The sequence below is a fragment of the Thalassophryne amazonica genome, chromosome 4 (assembly GCF_902500255.1).
Source record: "Thalassophryne amazonica chromosome 4, fThaAma1.1, whole genome shotgun sequence".
Lineage (NCBI taxonomy): Eukaryota > Metazoa > Chordata > Actinopteri > Batrachoidiformes > Batrachoididae > Thalassophryne > Thalassophryne amazonica.
In genome coordinates this window covers 29235975-29256637 of record NC_047106.1, presented here as the reverse complement: position 1 = coordinate 29256637, position 20663 = coordinate 29235975, and the positions used below count along the sequence as shown (strand labels likewise).

Sequence of the window (20663 nt, the reverse complement as noted above, 5' to 3'; positions counted from 1 at the left end):
CTTGGGTAGGATGAATAAATCCAATCACTTCTCCATCTCAGAGTTACAGAGCAAGCTAAAAGTTAATAGGCTAACTTTGGTTCAGGTGGTTATTAAATCATATTTTTGAGAACTTGATGGATGTTTTCTTAACACGTGGCTTGGCTGTGGGTATTAACTGGATTAACTGGACATATCATCAGATTATCAAAAAAGACAGATGCAGTTCTGCACAACAGCTAGCCGCTGCGGGCAGCACTCCACTCAGTGGCACACACCGCCTGTCACTCAGAGACCACACCCCTAATTATACATACCTTTATGGCTTAAAACGTCTTAAGCTAATAAACTATAAATAAATAAATAAATAGTTGTCATGGAGGGAGAAACTATCTGTACAAGCCAAAAGTGTTTGTTTGTTTTGTTTGTTTGTTTTGTACCAGGCTGTAAACATGTATATTTCTGCTTTAACTTTGGACAGTTTAACATGGCCTTCTATGGGAGTCTGCTTCCTTTTGGAGATCCTCAAGTGGCCAGTCAAGGAACTGCACTGTTTCCTGTTCAGAGTGATTTAACTTTAGAGGGCCAGAAGCTGACGCTTGGCACAGATCTGTTGGTATTTGGCACAGGTTGTCCACTGGATGCATGATTTGAGTTCTACAGGGAGGAACATGGTCACAGTTCCTGGTTCCCAAGCAGTCTCCCAGCCAAGTACTGATCAGGACCTACCCTCTTTCACTTGTGAGATATGACAGGATCAGGTCTGCACCAAGCAGAACTCGGCTGTAATTCATGTTACACTGAAAACACATCTATGATTGAGTAAATATAATTACTTGGCACCATGGACACTTTTCACTTTGGACCATGTGCGATAGATCCTCAACATAAGTTGTGTTTTTCATTTATAGCTCATCAGTGCAACCTCACGATGATTTATTTCCCATATTCATGCCTGGATCTTAATCTATTATTAGACTCTATTGGCTTTGCTCAAAAAGTAAATGAGTCCACCCACCACTTGAATCATATCTTAGATCTTGTTTTGACTTATGGTATGGAAATAGAAGACTTAACAGTATTCCCTGAAAACTCCCTTCTGTCTGATCATTTTTTAATAACATTTACATTTACCCTGATGGACTACCCTGCAGTGGGGAATAAGTTTCATTACACTAGAAGTCTTTCAGAAAGCGCTGTAACTAGGTTTAAGGATATGATTCCTTCTTTATGTTCTCTATTGTCATATACCAACACAGAGCAGAGTAGCTACCTAAACTCTGTAACGGAGTTAGAGTATCTCGTCAATAGTTTTACATCCTCATTGAAGACAACTTTGGATGCTGTAGCTCCTCTGAAAAAGAGAGCTTTAAATCAGAAGTGTCTGACTCCGTGGTATAACTCACAAACTCGTAGCTTAAAGCAGATAACCCGTAAGTTGGAGAGGAAATGGCGTCTCACTAATTTAGAAGATCTTCACTTAGCCTGGAAAAAGAGTTTGTTGCTCTATAAAAAAGCCCTCCGTAAAGCTAGGACATCTTTCTACTCATCACTAATTGAAGAAAATAAGAACAACCCCAGGTTTCTTTTCAGCACTGTAGCCAGGCTGACAAAGAGTCAGAGCTCTATTGAGCTGAGTATTCCATTAACTTTAACTAGTAATGACTTCATGACTTTCTTTGCTAACAAAATTTTGACTATTAGAGAAAAAATTACTCATAACCATCCCAAAGATGTATCGTTATCTTTGGCTGCTTTCAGTGATGCCGGTATTTGGTTAGACTCTTTCTCTCCGATTGTTCTGTCTGAGTTATTTTCATTAGTTACTTCATCCAAACCATCAACATGCTTATTAGACCCCATTCCTGCCAGGCTGCTCAAGGAAGTCCTACCATTATTTAATGCTTCAATCTTAAATATGATCAATCTATCTTTGTTAGTTGGTTATGTACCACAGGCCTTTAAGGTGGCAGTAATTAAACCATTACTTAAAAAGCCATCACTTGACCCAGCTATCTTAGCTAATTATAGGCCAATCTCCAACCTTCCTTTTCTCTCAAAGATTCTTGAGAGGGTAGTTGTAAAACAGCTAACTGATCACCTGCAGAGGAATGGTCTATTTGAAGAGTTTCAGTCAGGTTTTAGAATTCATCATAGTACAGAAACAGCATTAGTGAAGGTTACAAATGATCTTCTTATGGCTTCGGACACTGGACTTATCTCTGTGCTTGTTCTGTTGGACCTCAGTGCTGCTTTTGATACTGTTGACCATAAAATTTTATTACAGAGATTAGAGCATGTCATAGGTATTAAAGGCATTGCGCTGCGGTGGTTTGAATCATATTTGTCTAATAGATTACAGTTTGTTCATGTAAATGGGGAATCTTCTTCACAGACTAAAGTTAATTATGGAGTTCCACAAGGTTCTGTGCTAGGACCAATTTATTCACTTTATACATGCTTCCCTTGGGCAGTATTATTAGACGGTATTGCTTAAATTTTCATTGTTACGCAGATGATACCCAGCTTTATCTATCCATGAAGCCAGAGGATACACACCAATTAGCTAAACTGCAGGATTGTCTTACAGACATAAAGACATGGATGACCTCTAATTTCCTGCTTTTAAACTCAGATAAAACTGAAATTATTGTACTTGGCCCCACAAATCTTAGAAGCATGGTGTCTAACCAGATCGTTACTCTGGATGGCATTTCCCTGATCTCTAGTAATACTGTGAGAAATCTTGGAGTTATTTTTGATCAGGATATGTCATTCAAAGCGCATATTAAACAAATATGTAGGACTGCCTTTTTGCATTTACGCAATATCTCTAAAATCAGAAAGGTCTTGTCTCAGAGTGATGCTGAAAAAATTAATTCATGCATTTATTTCCTCTAGGCTGGACTATTGTAATTCATTATTATCAGGTTGTCCTAAAAGTTCCCTAAAAAGCCTTCAGTTGGTTCAGAATGCTGCAGCTAGAGTACTGACGGGGACTAGCAGGAGAGAGCATATCTCACCCATGTTGGCCTCCCTTCATTGGCTTCCTGTTAATGCTAGAATAGAATTTAAAATTCTTCTTCTTACTTATAAGGTTTTGAATAATCAGGTCCCATCTTATCTTAGGGACCTCGTAGTACCATATTACCCCATTAGAGCGCTTCGCTCTCAGACTGCGGGCTTACTTGTAGTTCCTAGGGTTTGTAAGAGTATGGGAGGCAGAGCCTTCAGCTTTCAGGCTCCTCTCCTGTGGAACCAGCTCCCAATTCAGATCAGGGAGACAGATACCCTCTCTACTTTTAAGATTAGGCTTAAAACTTTCCTTTTCGCTAAGGCTTATAGTTAGGGCTGGATCGGGTGACCCTGGACCATCCCTTGGTTATGTTGCTTTAGACGTAGACTGTGGGGGGGTTCCCATGATGCACTGTTTCTTTCTCTTTTTGCTCCGTATGCATCACTCTGCATTTAATCATTAGTGATCGATCTCTTTTTCCTGGTTCTTTCCCTCAGCCCCAACCAGTCTCAGCAGAAGACTGCCCCTCCCTGAGCCTGGTTCTGCTGGAGGTTTCTTCCTGTTAAAAGGGAGTTTTTCCTTCCCACTGTCGCCAAGTGCTTGCTCATAGGGGGTCGTTTTGACCGTTGGGGTTTTTCTGTGATTATTGTATGGGTTTTTCATAATTTTTCATAATTATTGTATGGCCTTGCCTTGCAATGTGGAGCGCCTTGGGGCAACTGTTTGTTGTGATTTGGCGCTATATAAGAAAAAAGTTGATTGATTGATTGATTGATTGAAGCTAATGTTAGCCTATTAGCATGACATTTTGAGATGACCATTAACATCGTGTTTTGTGATGCTAGCAGGTCTTCATGCTAACATTAGCATGTTAGCACCACGTTATGTCACACTAGCATGCTTTCAAGACAGGCCAACAATTAAATCCATCATGAATCATTGCTTTAAAGTAGACCTGCACTGAAATAAATGTGGTCAGATTTCAGAAAGAAATAGCTGATATGTATTTATAAGATCCTTGTGAATGCAGTAAAGTAAATCTGTAAGCCCAAATTTGTAATTCAGCGGAGAAATCTTCGTTTAAAAATGACAAATTTGCAGCTAAAATTTAGCCCTCTGTGAAAACAGTTTGTACAGCCGTATCATTTCCATGACGTCAGGGACAAGACGACGCGCTCCCGCCTTCAGTCCGATCCCGCATTGAAACTGATTTATCTGTTAGTAATGTTACTTATACACGTCCTGGTTTCAATATCCAAAAGTAAGCTGCAATGAATGTGAGATACAGATCTGTGTGCTCAGATCAGCAACGACATCGACAGCGGGCGCCGTTCTTCCTCTCCCGCTCTCTGCCTCCGCTGTGCTTATTAAGTCTGCGGGCTCGTTAATGAGCTTGTTAACCGCCGACGCGGGCCACTCACACCGCCCGTGTCTGCTTTGCAGCCGGTGTTGTGCCAGATTCAGCGCACAACACCGGCATCACCTCTCTGTCTATTGAATGGAGCTGCAGCACACTTGGCACAAGTCCTGAGATTACGCTCGCTGTTTTAATGTGCAGCGGCCGGTACACCTGTTGCTGCAAGGACAGACGTCTTGCGGCAAAATCCACAGCACCGCACGTCTCGGCAATCGGAGCCCCAGAACTCCATGGACGCTGAGAGAGGTTTATATATTTTTAATGACTGGGATTCTTTGCGGGTCTCGCCTCCATATCCCGCGATGGCGAAAGACAGTAGATTTTCATTGCGACACCACTCAATCAAACGGGCGTATGAAAAAGTCCCCCAAAATAATTTTCAAGCATAAATAAAAGAAATGTGTACTCACCAAACGTGCCGCAAGACAATATGAAGTTTTAAAAAAAGTAGATCGTTCTGTATAAGACAAGAAAAAGGTGCAGATGCAAACTGACGTAAATCCACAAATTACAATTGGCGCAATGCATGCTGGGAGAGAGGGTCTTGTCCGTGACGTCTCGGCAGCGTCCATGATGAGAGGGACAATTTGCGGAGGGCTAAATGTTAGCTGTAAATTTGTCATTTTCAAATGAAGATTTCTCCGTTGAATGACAGATCTGGGCTTGCAGATTTACTTTACTACATTCAGAAGGATCTCGTGTAAATGTAAGTCATTTTTTGTTCAAAAAATCTGACTGCATTTTTTCAATGCAGGTCTCCTTTAAAGAGCTCCACTTGCTCCACACCACATGTATTTTTTAAACACATTATAAATCCCATTGCTCATAATGGAGGCACTCAGCTCATGTTAACACGAGGTGCAATGTCAAGGTCTTGACATTGCACCTAACACCAAGCCAACTGGGCACCGCAGTCTCATCTGAGGGCAGGCGTTAAAGGGGTAAATTATGATGCATATGATGTAATCTCTCTGCTTCTGGGGACTAAAACAAGGCAATTTCTCCGAGCAAATTACATGCAAACAAAGTGAAAATGCAAAGAAAAATTGGTGGTAAAGTGGACATGTGTTGCGATGACCCGGAGCACAAACATGTCGAGGTGGTTTTGCAGGTGACAGAACAAAGCTACTCTGGTTAGCTGTGTAGGCTAACACTTGCCGACACGACCTCTCACATTTGCCTCGTCGTCCCTTCTCCACTGGGAACTGAAAAAAAAGCCCTTTTCGCGATTGCATCCGTGATTGCAGCCGAAAACAAAACAGTACACCATTTTTCCTTGTGAAATTATGCTGTGTATTTATTGCACAACGGGAGCGGCTGTTCCCATAAGGGGTCAAATCCTGCGATATCATGCGGGGTTCAAACGAGATTGCGGTGCCCCATTATACAACATATACAGACTGTAGCTTTACTGAAACAGTGCTGTAACGCAATGGCAGCTAATTATGAACTTGAACTGAATTAAACTGATGTAATTTAGAAGCACCATGGAACATGTTTCTCAGTATTTTCCAAACAGCTGCTATAAGGAATGACTGTGATCATAATAAAGTATATTTATCAACTCATGTCATAAATACTATGACTCAAGAAACTTCCTGAAATACTTAGCTATTGTTAGTTTCAAGATTTGATATACTTCATTAATGCAATAAATTTATTAAGTATTTTTATTTGGGGAATTTTGGCTAGATGAGAGTGGATATTATTCACGGGTCTGCACTCGTCTTGGTATAAGTGGCAGAGATGGATGTGGCTTGTCAGTAAACAGGCCTGATACTCCACTGTTAACCCGCAAAAAGAAAATGAACAAGGTTCTGCTCTTCTTTTCATTTCAGTGTTCTTTGCTCTGTGACACAACCAGACACTACACACTTGCTCTGTATCATCTTTAAGTTTTCTGTCTGCTTCGCTTTTTTGGAGGGGGCACAGGGGCTTCTTTGAGGTCTTTGCAGACATACATTCTGTACGTGTGCCAAAGCAGAGCACATTCAATGAACTGATACAAGCACCAAACAAACAAGTCCCTTCCTACTGACAAATTCAAAGAAACATTGTTTCAGAATCTAATTCTTCATTTCAAAATACTAAATAAAACAACTCCTTCAGGACATTATTCATTATTTTGAAAATTGGGGAACCCTCCTTTCCAGCACTCTGGAGAAGACTTTACCAAGGACACTGAGTCGTGTGATGCCCCTGTAATTGGCACATACTCTCTGGTCCCCCTTTTAAAATATGGGGACAACAACCTCAGTTTGCCACTCCTTAGGCACTGTCCCAGACCGCCACACAATGTTGAAGAGACATCTCATCCAAGACAGTCCCTCTACACCCAGAGCCTTCAGTATTTCTGGATGGGTCTCATCAACCCCTGGGGCTTTGCCATTGTGGAGTTGCTTGACTACTATTGATGATGATCCCCCATCAGCTTCCAGCTCTGCTTGTACCATAGAGGGCATGCCAGTCTGATGCAGGAGTTCCTCAAGGTGTTCCTTCCCGTGCCCGATTACCTCCTCAGTTGAGGTCAACAAAGTCCCATCCTCATTTTTCCTATGCTGCAAACTCCTCCTACACCTGCTGCTTTGCCTCCCCCGCAACAAAGGCTACTACCCTTCGGGCCTGTCAATATCTTACAATTGCCTGCAGAGTTCTCTGAGATAACATATCCTGGAAAGACCAGGGTGTTCGAGGGGTGCCGCCCCTTTAGGCTCCCAAGACCTTCAGGCCACAGCTCCCTGCTGCGGCTACAGCAATGGAAGTTTGAACATTTCTCATTCTGGTTCAATGCCCCCAACCTCCACAGAGATGCCAGAAAAGCTCCGCCGGAGGTGTGTGTTAAAGATATGTTGGACTGTGAGCTCCCCCAGATGTTCCCAGTTCACGCAGACTATCCGATTAGGCTTACGAGGTCTGTCCAAAGTCCTCCCCCATCCTCTGATCCAACTCACCACCAAATGGTGATCAGTTGACAGCTCTGCCCATCTTGTCACCCAAGTGTCCACAATATGCAGTCTCAGATCAGATGATATGATCATCAACCTTTGGCCTAGGGTGGTCTGGTACTATGTACACTTATGAGCATCCTTATGTTTGAACATGGTGTTCGTAATAGATAGATCATGAATAGCACAGCAGTCCAACAACACACAACTGCTCGGGTTTAGACATTATTATTATTATTCAGTTAGTTGATGTGTTGAATGAGAAAGGTGTTTGTAGGATTTTTGACCTTCCTTAGTGTGTGACACGGGGCACATCTTTCGAAGGAGGCTCATGCCCCTGTAGTCACCATCGCAAGCTTGTCTTGGGGAAGTGGTGGCCTAAAGGTTGAAGAAGCAGGCTTGACCAGAAGGTAATAGGTTCAATTTCCCTGTCTGACGGGACAATCAATAGGTTGCCTTGGAGCAATGCCTAAATCCAAGTTGCTCCCGGTGTGTCGTTGCGTGGCAGCACCCTGACATTAGTGTGAATTTGAGGCATGTAAAGGGATCTGAATGTCTGCATCAGATGGAAAACTCTTGTACAAATCGGTCCATTTGCCATCATTGGCTCCGCACCTTAATGCCTCTCTAATGCCTGTTAGCATTAGCACTGGTATTTTCTTAAATCAGTGTGTGACAACAGACAGTTGCAATGGCAGATGTTTGATGGAAAAACAGGAAGATATTACATGCTTTAAGCTACTGATCACGCTGTAGGTGGCTTCTTCCACAGAGCCCCTTTCATGGAAGATTTCAGTTAAGGCAGGTTCACATATAAAATACTTTTAGCAGGTGTTGACATCTTGCTGGACAGATCCTGCAGTTCAGTGAAAGTGATGTGGTGCACTGCTGATTTGAACAGATTCTGGGTCTACGGCTGCATGATATATCATTTGGGCATCGCCATTGCGATGTGCATGTGTGAAATAGTTGCACCCGCAATGTGGCATAATTAAATTAAGCATGCACGTTTACATTGCCAAGTGATAAGGGTAAAAATCCGCTTTTGTTTTTCATGACTGACCAACAGAAGACCCTGGTAATGCAAGCATGTGACATGCACCTTCTCCCTTGATGCGCTGCATGCATCAATCATGTTCTCTCAGCTGAAAAAAGAAGAAGCATGCGGTTCCCACGCAAGTTGTCTTGTTTTCGGTGGCCCAAAATAATACTTTTGAAAATGGGTCCCAGAGTGGATAAATCTGAATACTCTAGATTTGCAGTTTCATGTGGACAAGTAATATGGAACGTTTCTGAAATGATGATGTCATAACCCTGCCTCTGTAACCTCAGCCGCTCATAATTAATGACATGATGTTATTGTTAAGTGTTATTTAGCATACTTTTTTTTTTTTACCTTGGTGGATTTTTTAATTTTTAATTTATTTTCATTTATATAGCACCAAATCACAACAAAGTTGCCTCAGTGTCCTTCACACAAGTAAAGTCTAAACTTACCAACCCCCAGAGCAAGCACACAGGCGACAGTGGTAAGAAAAACTCCCTCTGAGGAAGAAACCTCAAGCAGACCAGACTCAAAGGGGTGACCCTCTGTTTGGGCCGTGGATCATTAATGGGATTTATTTTCATCGCTAGCAGAATGCTGAAGAGAAGAAGGATGGCTGTGGTGAATGCTGATTGTGAATAAATGCTTGGGTAGGATGAATAAATCCAATCACTTCTCCATCTCAGAGTTACAGAGCAAGCTAAAAGTTAATAGGCTAACTTTGGTTCAGGTGGTTATTAAATCATATTTTTGAGAACTTGATGGATGTTTTCTTAACACGTGGCTTGGCTGTGGGTATTAACTGGATTAACTGGACATATCATCAGATTATCAAAAAAAGACAGATGCAGTTCTGCACAACAGCTAGCCGCTGCGGGCAGCACTCCACTCAGTGGCACACACCGCCTGTCACTCAGAGACCACACCCCTAATTATACATACCTTTATGGCTTAAAACGTCTTAAGCTAATAAACTATAAATAAATAAATAAATAGTTGTCATGGAGGGAGAAACTATCTGTACAAGCCAAAAGTGTTTGTTTGTTTTGTTTGTTTGTTTTGTACCAGGCTGTAAACATGTATATTTCTGCTTTAACTTTGGACAGTTTAACATGGCCTTCTATGGGAGTCTGCTTCCTTTTGGAGATCCTCAAGTGGCCAGTCAAGGAACTGCACTGTTTCCTGTTCAGAGTGATTTAACTTTAGAGGGCCAGAAGCTGACGCTTGGCACAGATCTGTTGGTATTTGGCACAGGTTGTCCACTGGATGCATGATTTGAGTTCTACAGGGAGGAACATGGTCACAGTTCCTGGTTCCCAAGCAGTCTCCCAGCCAAGTACTGATCAGGACCTACCCTCTTTCACTTGTGAGATATGACAGGATCAGGTCTGCACCAAGCAGAACTCGGCTGTAATTCATGTTACACTGAAAACACATCTATGATTGAGTAAATATAATTACTTGGCACCATGGACACTTTTCACTTTGGACCATGTGCGATAGATCCTCAACATAAGTTGTGTTTTTCATTTATAGCTCATCAGTGCAACCTCACGATGAGTGGCATATCTATACAGCTGTTTAGTACAGTTTTACAAACCTACCTCCATGTACACGACCCAGGGCATAACGAGCGTGGCCAGCAGAAGGTCGGCGACAGCCAGGCTGACGATCAGGTAGTTGGTGGTGGTCTGCAGAGCCTTTTCCCTGGACACAGCCATGCAAACCAGCACATTGCCGAATACAATGACGAAGATGAGCAGTGTGAGGAGCATAGCGTAGTAGTTATACGGGTGCCTCCCCTCCTGATCCGTTTCATTGAAGCTCGCCGTTCCATTGTCATAGAGGCTGTCGTTGTAGGCATACTGGGTAAAGACATCCATTAGCTCTGAGTGACGAAGGCCAAAAACAGGCCCTGCAAAAAAAAGGTCCAGAGACACAGACAAAAAGAACATATGTAGTTGTAATCACGAGGAAAAATATGCGTATAATATGCAAAAAGAGGAAAAAGGAGAATAGACTGCATGAAAATAGTGCAATACAGCTGTTTCAGCAGGAACAGCTTTGGTGTGCCCTCTGCTGTGTCTGTTATATGGAAACTCTGCTGCACACGGTAATGGCTCCATCTTTGTAAACATATGTTGTGTGGGTAAACATTTTTCAAACCAGCGGGACTTTTGCATGACCTGAGCATCTCATCCCCCCCCGAAACAAAAAGACAACCTGCACAGAAAACGACATAACAGATACTACCAATTTAACCAGCCCATGTAAATCATGGCTTCTAGAGTCACATATCCACAACATTTCCTCAAATGTCACCAATTCTTTAATAAAAACTTAAAGATGACATTAAACTGCACAAACTTGAAATAAAGATTTTCTTTCATATATCTAACTGGCAAGCAAGCCATGCAACTGCTGAGGTCCTCCCAAGAACTGACAAGCTTTGTCAATGTCAAATGTGTAAAATTTGTAACCAGACTCCGCTCTGTTGCAAAGTGATTCAGAAGAATCTCAAAAAACAAAAAGAAATAAAAGCAAGAAAGTGGTAAGTGGATCAGATAACAATATGTTCCCATTGAAAAGTTGCATTTGAGGAGTTCTAATTATATAACATGAAAGCATTTGAAATGGGTGTTATTAATGTATTATCATTACAAGTATCAAATACTACACAACGTTTCCTCTATATACAAGTGGTGAGCAGGTATATCGAAGTATGATGTTTTGCAAACTCACACACACAAACTGACACAGTTAATCCTATTGATACAACTTAGTCATTTTCTTTGAGAACTACTGTAACATATTTGTTAATCTTCTTATACAGTAGCATTACTGTAAAGGTATAGGGTCACTGAGCTGCGTGAGATCGACAGACGGATCAGTGCAGCGTCTGCAGTGATGCGGTCACTGTATCGGACCATCATGGTGAAGAGAGAGCTGAGTAGGGGCAAACCTCTTGATTTACCAATCGATCTACGTTCCAATCCTCACCTATGGTCATGAGATTTGGCTCATGACCGAAAGAATGAGATCGCGAGTAAAAGCAGCCGAGATGAGTTTCCTCCGCAGGGTGGCTGGGCGCTCGCTCCCTTAGAGATAGGGTGAGGAGCTCAGTCACTCGAGAGGAGCTTGGAGTCGACCCCGGGGAAGACCCAGGACACGCTGGAGGGACTACGTCTCTCTGCTGGCTTGGGAACGCCTTGGGGTTCCCCTGGAGGAGCTGGGGGAGGTGTGTGTGAATAGGGGGGTCTGGGCAGCTTTGCTTGAGCTGCTGCCCCTGCGACCCGACTCCGGATAAAGCGGAAGAAAATGGATGGATGGATGGGCCACTGAGCTCAGAAACCACGGCAGTTTCTGAGTAAAACGAAGATGTGTCTCATATAACATGTAAAAGCTAGAGAGAAATGGACCCTTCTGAAATGAAAAATTCTGTTTTTGTAACCTGATAACACCTCTGGGGTGATTTCACAGCCGCCAGCGTCTCGCATCGCATCAAGGTAACTTCCGGTCTTTTTCTGTTATTGTGGTTCATGCAACAATGACACCAGATTAAATTCCTTCTATGCAGTGGTGGGCACTGTTCAGCTTATCCGATAACCGATAATTATTGAAGCTAATGTTTTTGTTAGCGGATTATCTTTTCAGATAAGTTTAAAAACCATCAGCGGACCAACTATCTTCCGATAAATTTAGTTCTGCTTTCAGTTCACTAACATTTTTTTTTTTTTTGCTGATAAAGTGAGCAAAGTTTAACGGTCAAAAATGTTTGCAAACCCTAAAATCAAACATTTTAGTCCCACTGGCTGTCGCTTGCTGATGACGTCATCATTAAGCGCAAGACGTGATTGGCCGGTTGACACAGAGAGCATTGTGGGTAGTGTAGTTCAGCTTCACTTTGGACGTTACACTGTTACCGTTCGCTTGACACAAACAAAAAAGACAAATTTTAACATTATTTTATTTTATTTCTTTGTGGTTGACCGGATAATTTAATCGCCAAGACTTGGTGGAAGAGAGGAGCTCTCACAGCGCAGGTGTGTTACAGAGGGACCTTTCTTCACCATTTTAGACACCATTTTGGATAATCAGGACGCTTTATGTGGATTATTTTCTTCATGAATCCCACTGAATCTAACAGGTAAAAATTGACATTTACGACGTGTCTTTTACTCTGCCAATCAATGCATTAATTTTGTCAATTTAGTGAAATTTGAGTGGCCCTCTAGATTTAATGTGACATATGTTCTTATCGTCTAACACACATTGAATCACTTTCCTTTATCACTTCTAAATGTGTTATGTTTGTACTCAGTATAAGCAAGTCGGGTAATTTTGTTAAAATTATTATTATGTAAAGTAGTATTGAACTCTGCTAAGGCTCTGTGATGGTAATAACAAGACGAGGGCGGCACTTATAACAAAATGTGATAAACGCTTGTTGGAGGGGCCCCCTGTGAATTTTTGCCTCGGGACCGAACACACTCCACATCTGCCACTGTTAATTAATACAACAGGGTTATTCATGGAAGTGTGCTTATTATGTGGCTGCATAATTAGCTGAGTATCACCAACATGTTTTTACACCAGCAGTATTAAAGAAAGAAATGCAGCAGTTGACAGTTTTGACTGGGTGCTAAACTTGATATTTTTTTACAAAGAAATATATAAAATATATATAAAATATATAGAATTTCAAATCATATTAATTTTAACTGATTAAAATAAATGAAATCATTATTCCTGTTTTTCAAGGTCAGAGCTGGGATCATCATGCCACCGCATCCACAGCACTACAGAATCCCCTTGGGTCCTGGATGACAACCACCTAGACTTACAACTGGTCCATCCTCACCTCTCAATTAAATGTATTTATACAGTGCCAAATCACAACATAAGCCACCCCAAGTTGCTTCAGGAGTGTAAGGTCTAACCTTGCCAACCTACCCCTATCCTGGTTTTCGGGATCCATAGAATGGCATGTTACCCGAGTCTTCCTGCACTAACTGGCATGTAATGAGCTGGATCAAGTGTCTTCCATTGTAAAATCAGCTGTTGACTGACTGAACACACCTGACTGAGCTGATTGGTTCTGAGTAGATGAGGGATAAATATGTGGTACTCCGGGTTCAGAGGACCAGGATTGGGAAACACTGGTCTATCTGGCAGAGCCAGGAGAAACATGGGTGGTCCCTGAACCTCTTCCAGCTGCTGAAGTCCTCAACACTGAAGCATCTGCATGGTGGTTGACGCCCACAGAAATGTGACACATGTCCAGATGTCATGGCTGACATTCCCTCACAATGCATTTGGAATGCGTCATCTCAGTTTCTCGAAGTAACCGTCCAGTTGCCACAAAGTCAGCGTCAATAGCAAGGGACTTGCTTGATTTTGTGCAATATTTGCTGGGTGTTGCAATTCCCTCTCTTGAGCTGCAGGGCATTGCACTTGTCGTGTCTGGATTTTGAACAGTTCAAAGTTGGCGAGGTGACAAGGGTCCTCACCACATAGTCCCACACACTTCCAGAGCTACTGCAGGTTTAGGGAAGCCCTCTAAATGTAGTCCCCACAATCATGACATGTGAGAACTGTGAGAGAACATTGTGAGGGGTTGACAATGAATAAAACAATATTATGAGTGATTGGAGACAAAAATGAGGATCTGACATTCACTATGGGAGATGATCGGAGAGAGATGGATGATCGGAGAAAGACTGCACTGTTGGAAGAGGCCAAGGTCATCCAGCAGCCGTGGCTCAACTGCTGACCTGCGTGCACATATGGTCAGAGGGCTGGACATACGTGTCTGCAAGAGCTGGGATTATCTTTAATTAATATATAGAGATCTACAACAGGAGCCTGTGCATAGCAATGGGCTTCAGCACAGCAGTAAATGAATACGGGTCATTCCCAAGAACTGAGGCAGACATCTGTCCAGAGGAGGATGTTGCATATGGATCCATGCGTGATGGTGACAACCAGGACCTCTTTCCGCACAACATTACATATTTCATCCAAGTCTAACAACCATACAGTAAGGCAGGTAGCACCAGGACCCTAAAGACTTAAAATTTGTTGTGCTGCAAAGATATCTGCATCACCAAACACCTCAGTCCAGCGACCTCACTACTACTTAAGCGCTTGTTTGGTGTCTCTCAATCTCAAAGGTCGGGGACCCAGAGACATGAATATTTCTGACGACATAATTTGCAGAGTGAATTTCTCAAGAAGTTCAACACTTTCACAGCATACAGACACACTTCTGATGGCTGAGTCCAGGTCGTCGAAAGCCTGAATCTTAGGATCCAGGACATTCACAACCCCAGACACTCTGACTCCTCAGCAGTACACCTGTTCATGCAGCTATAGCAACAATCATGTTGGACCACCTACTCCACATAAGGTACCAAAGGTGTAAATATGGGACCGAGCCAGAAATCCAAAATAAAACTCACTGACATGCAAATAGAATTGAAATATTGGTTTATTTATTTTCAGCTTTATTTTGCTGTGCATTTCCTTGCAGGTATACAGTATAATTTGCAGTTTGTTGACAGAATCATTTCTCATTGGCTGATGATGTCATGCAATAAACAGGTTGTGAGGTTTCTATATTCAGTCTGTGACTCACTTTTAATCAAAATAGCTATAACTAGTGTTGAGCTGCCTCAGTGTACAGTATATGGAGCGTTTCACTGCATAATTTATCTGTTTATGATACGTGGTGATCTGTAATGGCTTGCTGACAAGGTGCACATATAACTCCCATAATTAACCAGGAAATACACACATAACTACAATCAGTTTCACTTTCAGTTTTCAGTTTCAGTTTATTTGCCATTTGCAGTAAAACTACATTGGAAAAAATGTTGCAAGAGCTTAGTGTGCATAAACATACATTTTAAAGACATGCACACAAAGACATAAGCAATAAATTAATAAATAATACTTGCCACAATAAAAGCAATAAGAGATAATTAAAAAACAGTAAAGTGCTTGTCAGTCAGTGTGCACAGTTCAAAGCCATCACAGCTTGTGGAAAGAAGCTGTTTACATGGTGACACGTGCTGCATTTAAGGGAACGATAGCGTTTCCCTGAAGGAAGGAGCTCAAATATGTTCTTAGCAGGATGGGTGGAGTCATTAATGATCAGTAATGCCCGAGAAAGAAGCCTGCCTTTAAAAATGTCCTCCAGGGCTGGCAGCTCACAGCCTGTTACCCTGCGAGCAGAACGCACCACTCTGTTTAAAGCTTTTTTTTCTTTACATGTAAGATTGCCAAACCATGCAGAGATACAGATTATAAGGAGACTTTCAACAGCACAGTGATAAAAGTTTAAAAGAATGTGCTTATTTAGAGTAAACTCCTTAAGTTTGCGTAGAAAATAGAGCAGCTGTCTGGACTTTTTGGCAATAGCTTGAGTGGTAACATACCAGCTCAAATCATTAGAAAGGGTCACACCAAGAAATTTCACACTGTCAACCCTCTGTACCTCTGTGTTGTTAATAATAATAGGCAAGTGAACATTACTTTTCCCAAAGTCAATAATCAGTTATTTTGTTTTGGAAGTGTTAAGAACTAAATGATTTTGTTCACTCCACTGGACTACATACTGAACCTCTGACCGATAGAGTCATCACCATCTGAATTAACAAGACCAATAACAGTAGTATCATCTGCGTATTTGATGATCATATTATTGGGAAAAGACGCAACACAATCATATGTGTACAAAGTGTAGAGCAGAGGACTTAAAATACATCCTTGCGGATAACCTGTATTCACAAGAAGTACATTTGAAAAACTGTTGTTAATTTTAACCCTCTGTGGTCTACCAGTTACCAGCCCTAACTGAGCTGCAGGCTCAGTTAGGGCTGAGCTGCAGGCTACTAATCGCGTCCTCAGGTGGCGGATAGAGTATCGGCCTTCAGATATGGAGGCTAGCTGCGAAATAAGCTGGTACTTTTACCTGACGAATAAGCAGTCGCGGACCCACAGCGGCAGAGACTATCAGAGTGTGGATGCAGTAGTTGAGTGGTGTCGCTACTGCTACAAAATATCCACAGTACTCTATGACGGTCTCTGTGACATGGCGAGTCTGAGCAGCCATTATCAAAGCTCATACACACCCATGTCGAGATCACGTGACAGACGGAGCTTCCGGCAGATCTCTGCAGCCATAGTAAGCACCGGTCGTCTTGGACTCACGTTCCTTGCCATCGGGTTCATGCTTACATGGTCAAGTCTGTGGACTAAGGATTACCCAACCTTTTCTCCACATTAAACTTTCTCTGCGTTAGTACTTTATGCTACTGTTTTCTTTCTACTGTTTTTTTTTTCCTCAACTAAGCCCTGTGGCGATGGGTTCATGGACGATGGAGGCAGGTTCAGGATGGGACTGGAAGCCTCTAGCCCATGGCCTGCACACAGGCAACTCTGGGGTGATGATCGCTGAATTCTGGGACCGGAACAGCAGGCAACTTCGGTAGCTCCCAGAATGACTGAGCAGCCCTATTTAGGATCCGCACAGCTCACCTCACATGAGGAGGGGCCTAGAAAAGGTGGCCTAAACATTGTTCGTTCCTCCTACACCTGGATGGGTAGCCGCACCCATCTAGCATCCCCATTACTGCGGTCGAAAAACTCGTACACAGAATAAGCAGTCTCTACAATTTGCTACCTGGAATATTCGCACGCTGATGGATAATGACATATCTGAAAGACCTGCTCGCCGAACTGCTTTAATAGCTGCAGAACTTTCAAGGTATAACATCGACATTGCTGCTCTATCCGAAACTCGTTTGGCAGATGATGGTTCATTGACTGAGATTGGAGGGGGATAACTTTCTTCTGAAAGGGTCTACCTCATGACATGCCCAGTATACACGGTGTTGGCTTTGCAATACGCATGTCACTGCTTTCCAGAATCAATGAAACGCCGATCGGTATCAGCGAATGCCTTATGTCGCTAAGAATCACATTGGCAAAAGGGCATTTCATCACTGTCCTTAGTGCCTATGCTCCAACACTAGTTGCAGATGAATCCACTAAAGACTCTTTTTACAGTTGTCTACGTGAATTTCTTCAAGCGGTCCCTCAAAACGACAAACTGATAATACTTGGCGATTTCAACGCCCGTGTAGGAGCAAATCATCACATATGGAATGGCGTTATTGGAAAACATGGTATTGGGAAGACAAACAGCAATGCCATACGTCTTCTAAATTTGTGTTCCGAGTTCGAACTCGTCATTACAAACACTCTCTTTCAGCAAAGAAATCAGAGAAAGGCTACATGGATGCATCCAAGGTCGAAGCACTGGCATCTTATAGACTACGTCATAACCAGATCTAGAGATGTTGCTGATGTTTTACATACAAGAGCTATGCGTGGTGCAGAATGTCGGACTGATCATCGACTAGTACTATCCAGACTATGCATTAAACTATGTCCAACTATACGGAAAAGAGCTCCAACAAAACGACTCAATGTGAGGGCATGCAATGATCCCGTTGTCCAAGAAGCCCTACAGAAGAAAATTTCTGATGTGCTGGAATCTCATCAAACCAGCGAAGCCACCACTTAGTTTAAATGTCTGACAAGTGAATGGTCCACCCTTAGCAGCTGCATCATGGAAGCAGCTACTGAGACACTTGGCCACACTTCCAAAAAACATCAAGACTGGTTTGATGACAACTCTACAAAGATCCGTGAACTTCTGAAAGAAAAGAATGCTGCTCATGATGCAAAGATCCGCAATCCAAATTTTACAACACTATTAAATAATTGGAAAAAAACTTTGAAAACAGACACAACGAGAACTCCGTCGCATGGAAAACAGCTGGTGGATTCAGAAAGTTGAAGAGTTCCAGAGATTAGCGGACACAAACGAAACACAAAAATTCTATGAGGCATTAAAGGCTGTCTACGGCCCAGCACATCACGTGGTCTGCCCTATAAAGTCGAAGGATGGTAACACAGTCTTCAAGGATCATTACAGCATCCTCTCTCGTTGGGCTGAACACCTACGTGAACTACTTAATAACATCAACTCAACCGATCCCACCTTACCTGACGACATTCCACAATTACCAATCATCAAACAGCTAGATGACCATCCACCTGCACTTCATGAGATCGAGACTGCTGTCAAAGGATTAAAAAAATAAAGCTGCTGGACCAGACGGCATACCTGCTGAAATTTTCAAACATGGCGGGCACCAGCTCCTTCGACGCTTACACCAGTTCATACTACAGACGTGGAATACTGGTCAACTACCGCAGCAATGGAAAGACGGCAACATCACAATGATATACAAAAAGAAAGGCGATAGGCAAATATGCGGCAACAGTCATAGAATCTTCTTGCTTTCGGTTGCTGGTAAGGTTCTTGCACGAGTTATGCTCAGAAGACTACTAACACAAGTAGTTGACATTGTCATGCCAGAATCTCAGTGCGGTTTTCGTTGAGGCAGGGGCACTATAGATATGATCTTTGTCGCACATTACTCCAAGAGAAATGCCGTGAACAAAACCGGGATCTATATCTTGTGTTCACAGATCTGACCAAGGCTTTCGACACGGTCAACAGAGACCTGCTCTGGAAGATCCTAGGCCGCTTCTGCTGTCCACGAAACTTTGTAAAGATCATCCAAGAATTCCATGACGGCATGAAAGCCAGGGTCGTCCTTGGTGGCCGATTATCTGACCCCTTTGACGTACTTGTCAGAGTAAAACAGGGGTGTGTTCTGGCTCCTCTTGTTTTCAATCTTTTTCTTGTTGTTGTTACTCTGGCATGTCGATCGAATCTTCCGTCTGATGCAGGCATACCATTCATATACCGTCTTGATGTGAGTCTGTTCAACATACGTCGACTAAAAGCTAAGACAATGACTTCTACTGACAGAGTTTTCGAGCTCCAGTATGCTGACGATGCTGCTATATCTGCTCATTCTGCATTCAGATGGGCTTCAAAACAATCTCGATATATTAATCAGCACCTACAGTCGTGCCGGGCTCATTGTCAACACGAAGAAGACCGAGGTTCTGTCCTTAGCCTCCAACCGCAGCTGCAATTCATCTCCATTCTTTGCAGCGGGCGATGTCGTACCGGCAACAAACGACTTCACATACCTGGGAAGCATTATATCCGACAATTGTAACATCGACAAAGAAATTGAACATCGTACTAACGCAGCATCTTCATCTTTCAGCAGACTACTACATTGAGTCTTCATCAATCGCAACCCTAAGACTTCCACAAAAGTAGCTGTTTACAAGGCTGTCTGTATATCAACGCTTCTATACGGATGTGAATCGTGGACGCCATATCACCGCCATATAAAAGCGCTTGAGGCCTATCATATGCGCTGTTTGAGAAGCATTCTCCATGTACGATGGTGACATAAAACACTGAACACCAAAATCCTTGAGATGGCTGACATAACTTCAGCAGAGTACCTGCTAGTACAGAGGCAACTGCGTTGGATTGGACACCTCATCAGAATGCCAGGAAATCGCCTTCCTCGATGACTGCTGTATGGCGAACTGTCATCCGGGAAACGTGCAGTGGGTCGTCCAAAGAAGCGATTCATGGATTGCGTACGTGAAATCCTGTGCAGTTGCACCATTGCAGCAGAAACACTTGAAAGTTCAGCCAGCGATAGGGAAGCGTGGAGGGAAGTATCTCAAGCGGGCCTGACGTATTTTCATGGCGAGTGGCTGCGTGTGGAGGAGGAGCGTCACAGCAAACGACACGAGGCCTTACTCAAGCCGAAGGCCGGCCCATGCTGTCCGACATGCGGCAGACAGTGTGCCTCGGATTTTGGTCTCTGAAGCCAAGCCCTAGTTCATACATCAAAGACAAAGACTAAGAAACAGTAACATGAACGTCGTCGTCGAAATCGACGGACTACACAAGGACAAGGACAAGGTCTACCAGTTAAAAAGTTTAAAATCCATTTGCAAATGGCATCACATAAGCCAAGAGTTTTCAATTTGTAAATGAGCTGCACTGGAACAAGGGAATTAAAGGCAGAGCTGTAATCTATAAAAAGCATTTGGACATAAGATTTTCCTTTATCCAAGTGCTTATACACAGCGTTCATTGTGAAGGAGATTTGCACTCCTGTTGCGTCTGTAAGCAAATTGGAGCGGGTCCACAGACACTGGTATTTGACTTTTAATATAGTCCAACACCAGACGCTCAAATGTTTTCATTAAAACAGAGGTTAAGGCCACAGGCCGATAGTCATT

The 20663-nt window shown here is 42.7% G+C and overlaps 1 protein-coding gene across 1 annotated transcript in view; it reads right to left on the bottom strand.

Moving 5' to 3' along the window:
* drd2a (dopamine receptor D2a) overlaps nt 1–20663 on the bottom strand; it is a 188377-nt gene that overhangs the window by 109949 nt on the left and 57765 nt on the right. The window contains exon 2 of the mRNA XM_034169314.1: nt 10007–10317. Within this exon, the coding sequence (XP_034025205.1) occupies nt 10007–10285 (279 nt within the window). The 5' untranslated portion in view covers nt 10286–10317. The remainder of the gene's footprint in view (nt 1–10006; nt 10318–20663) is intronic.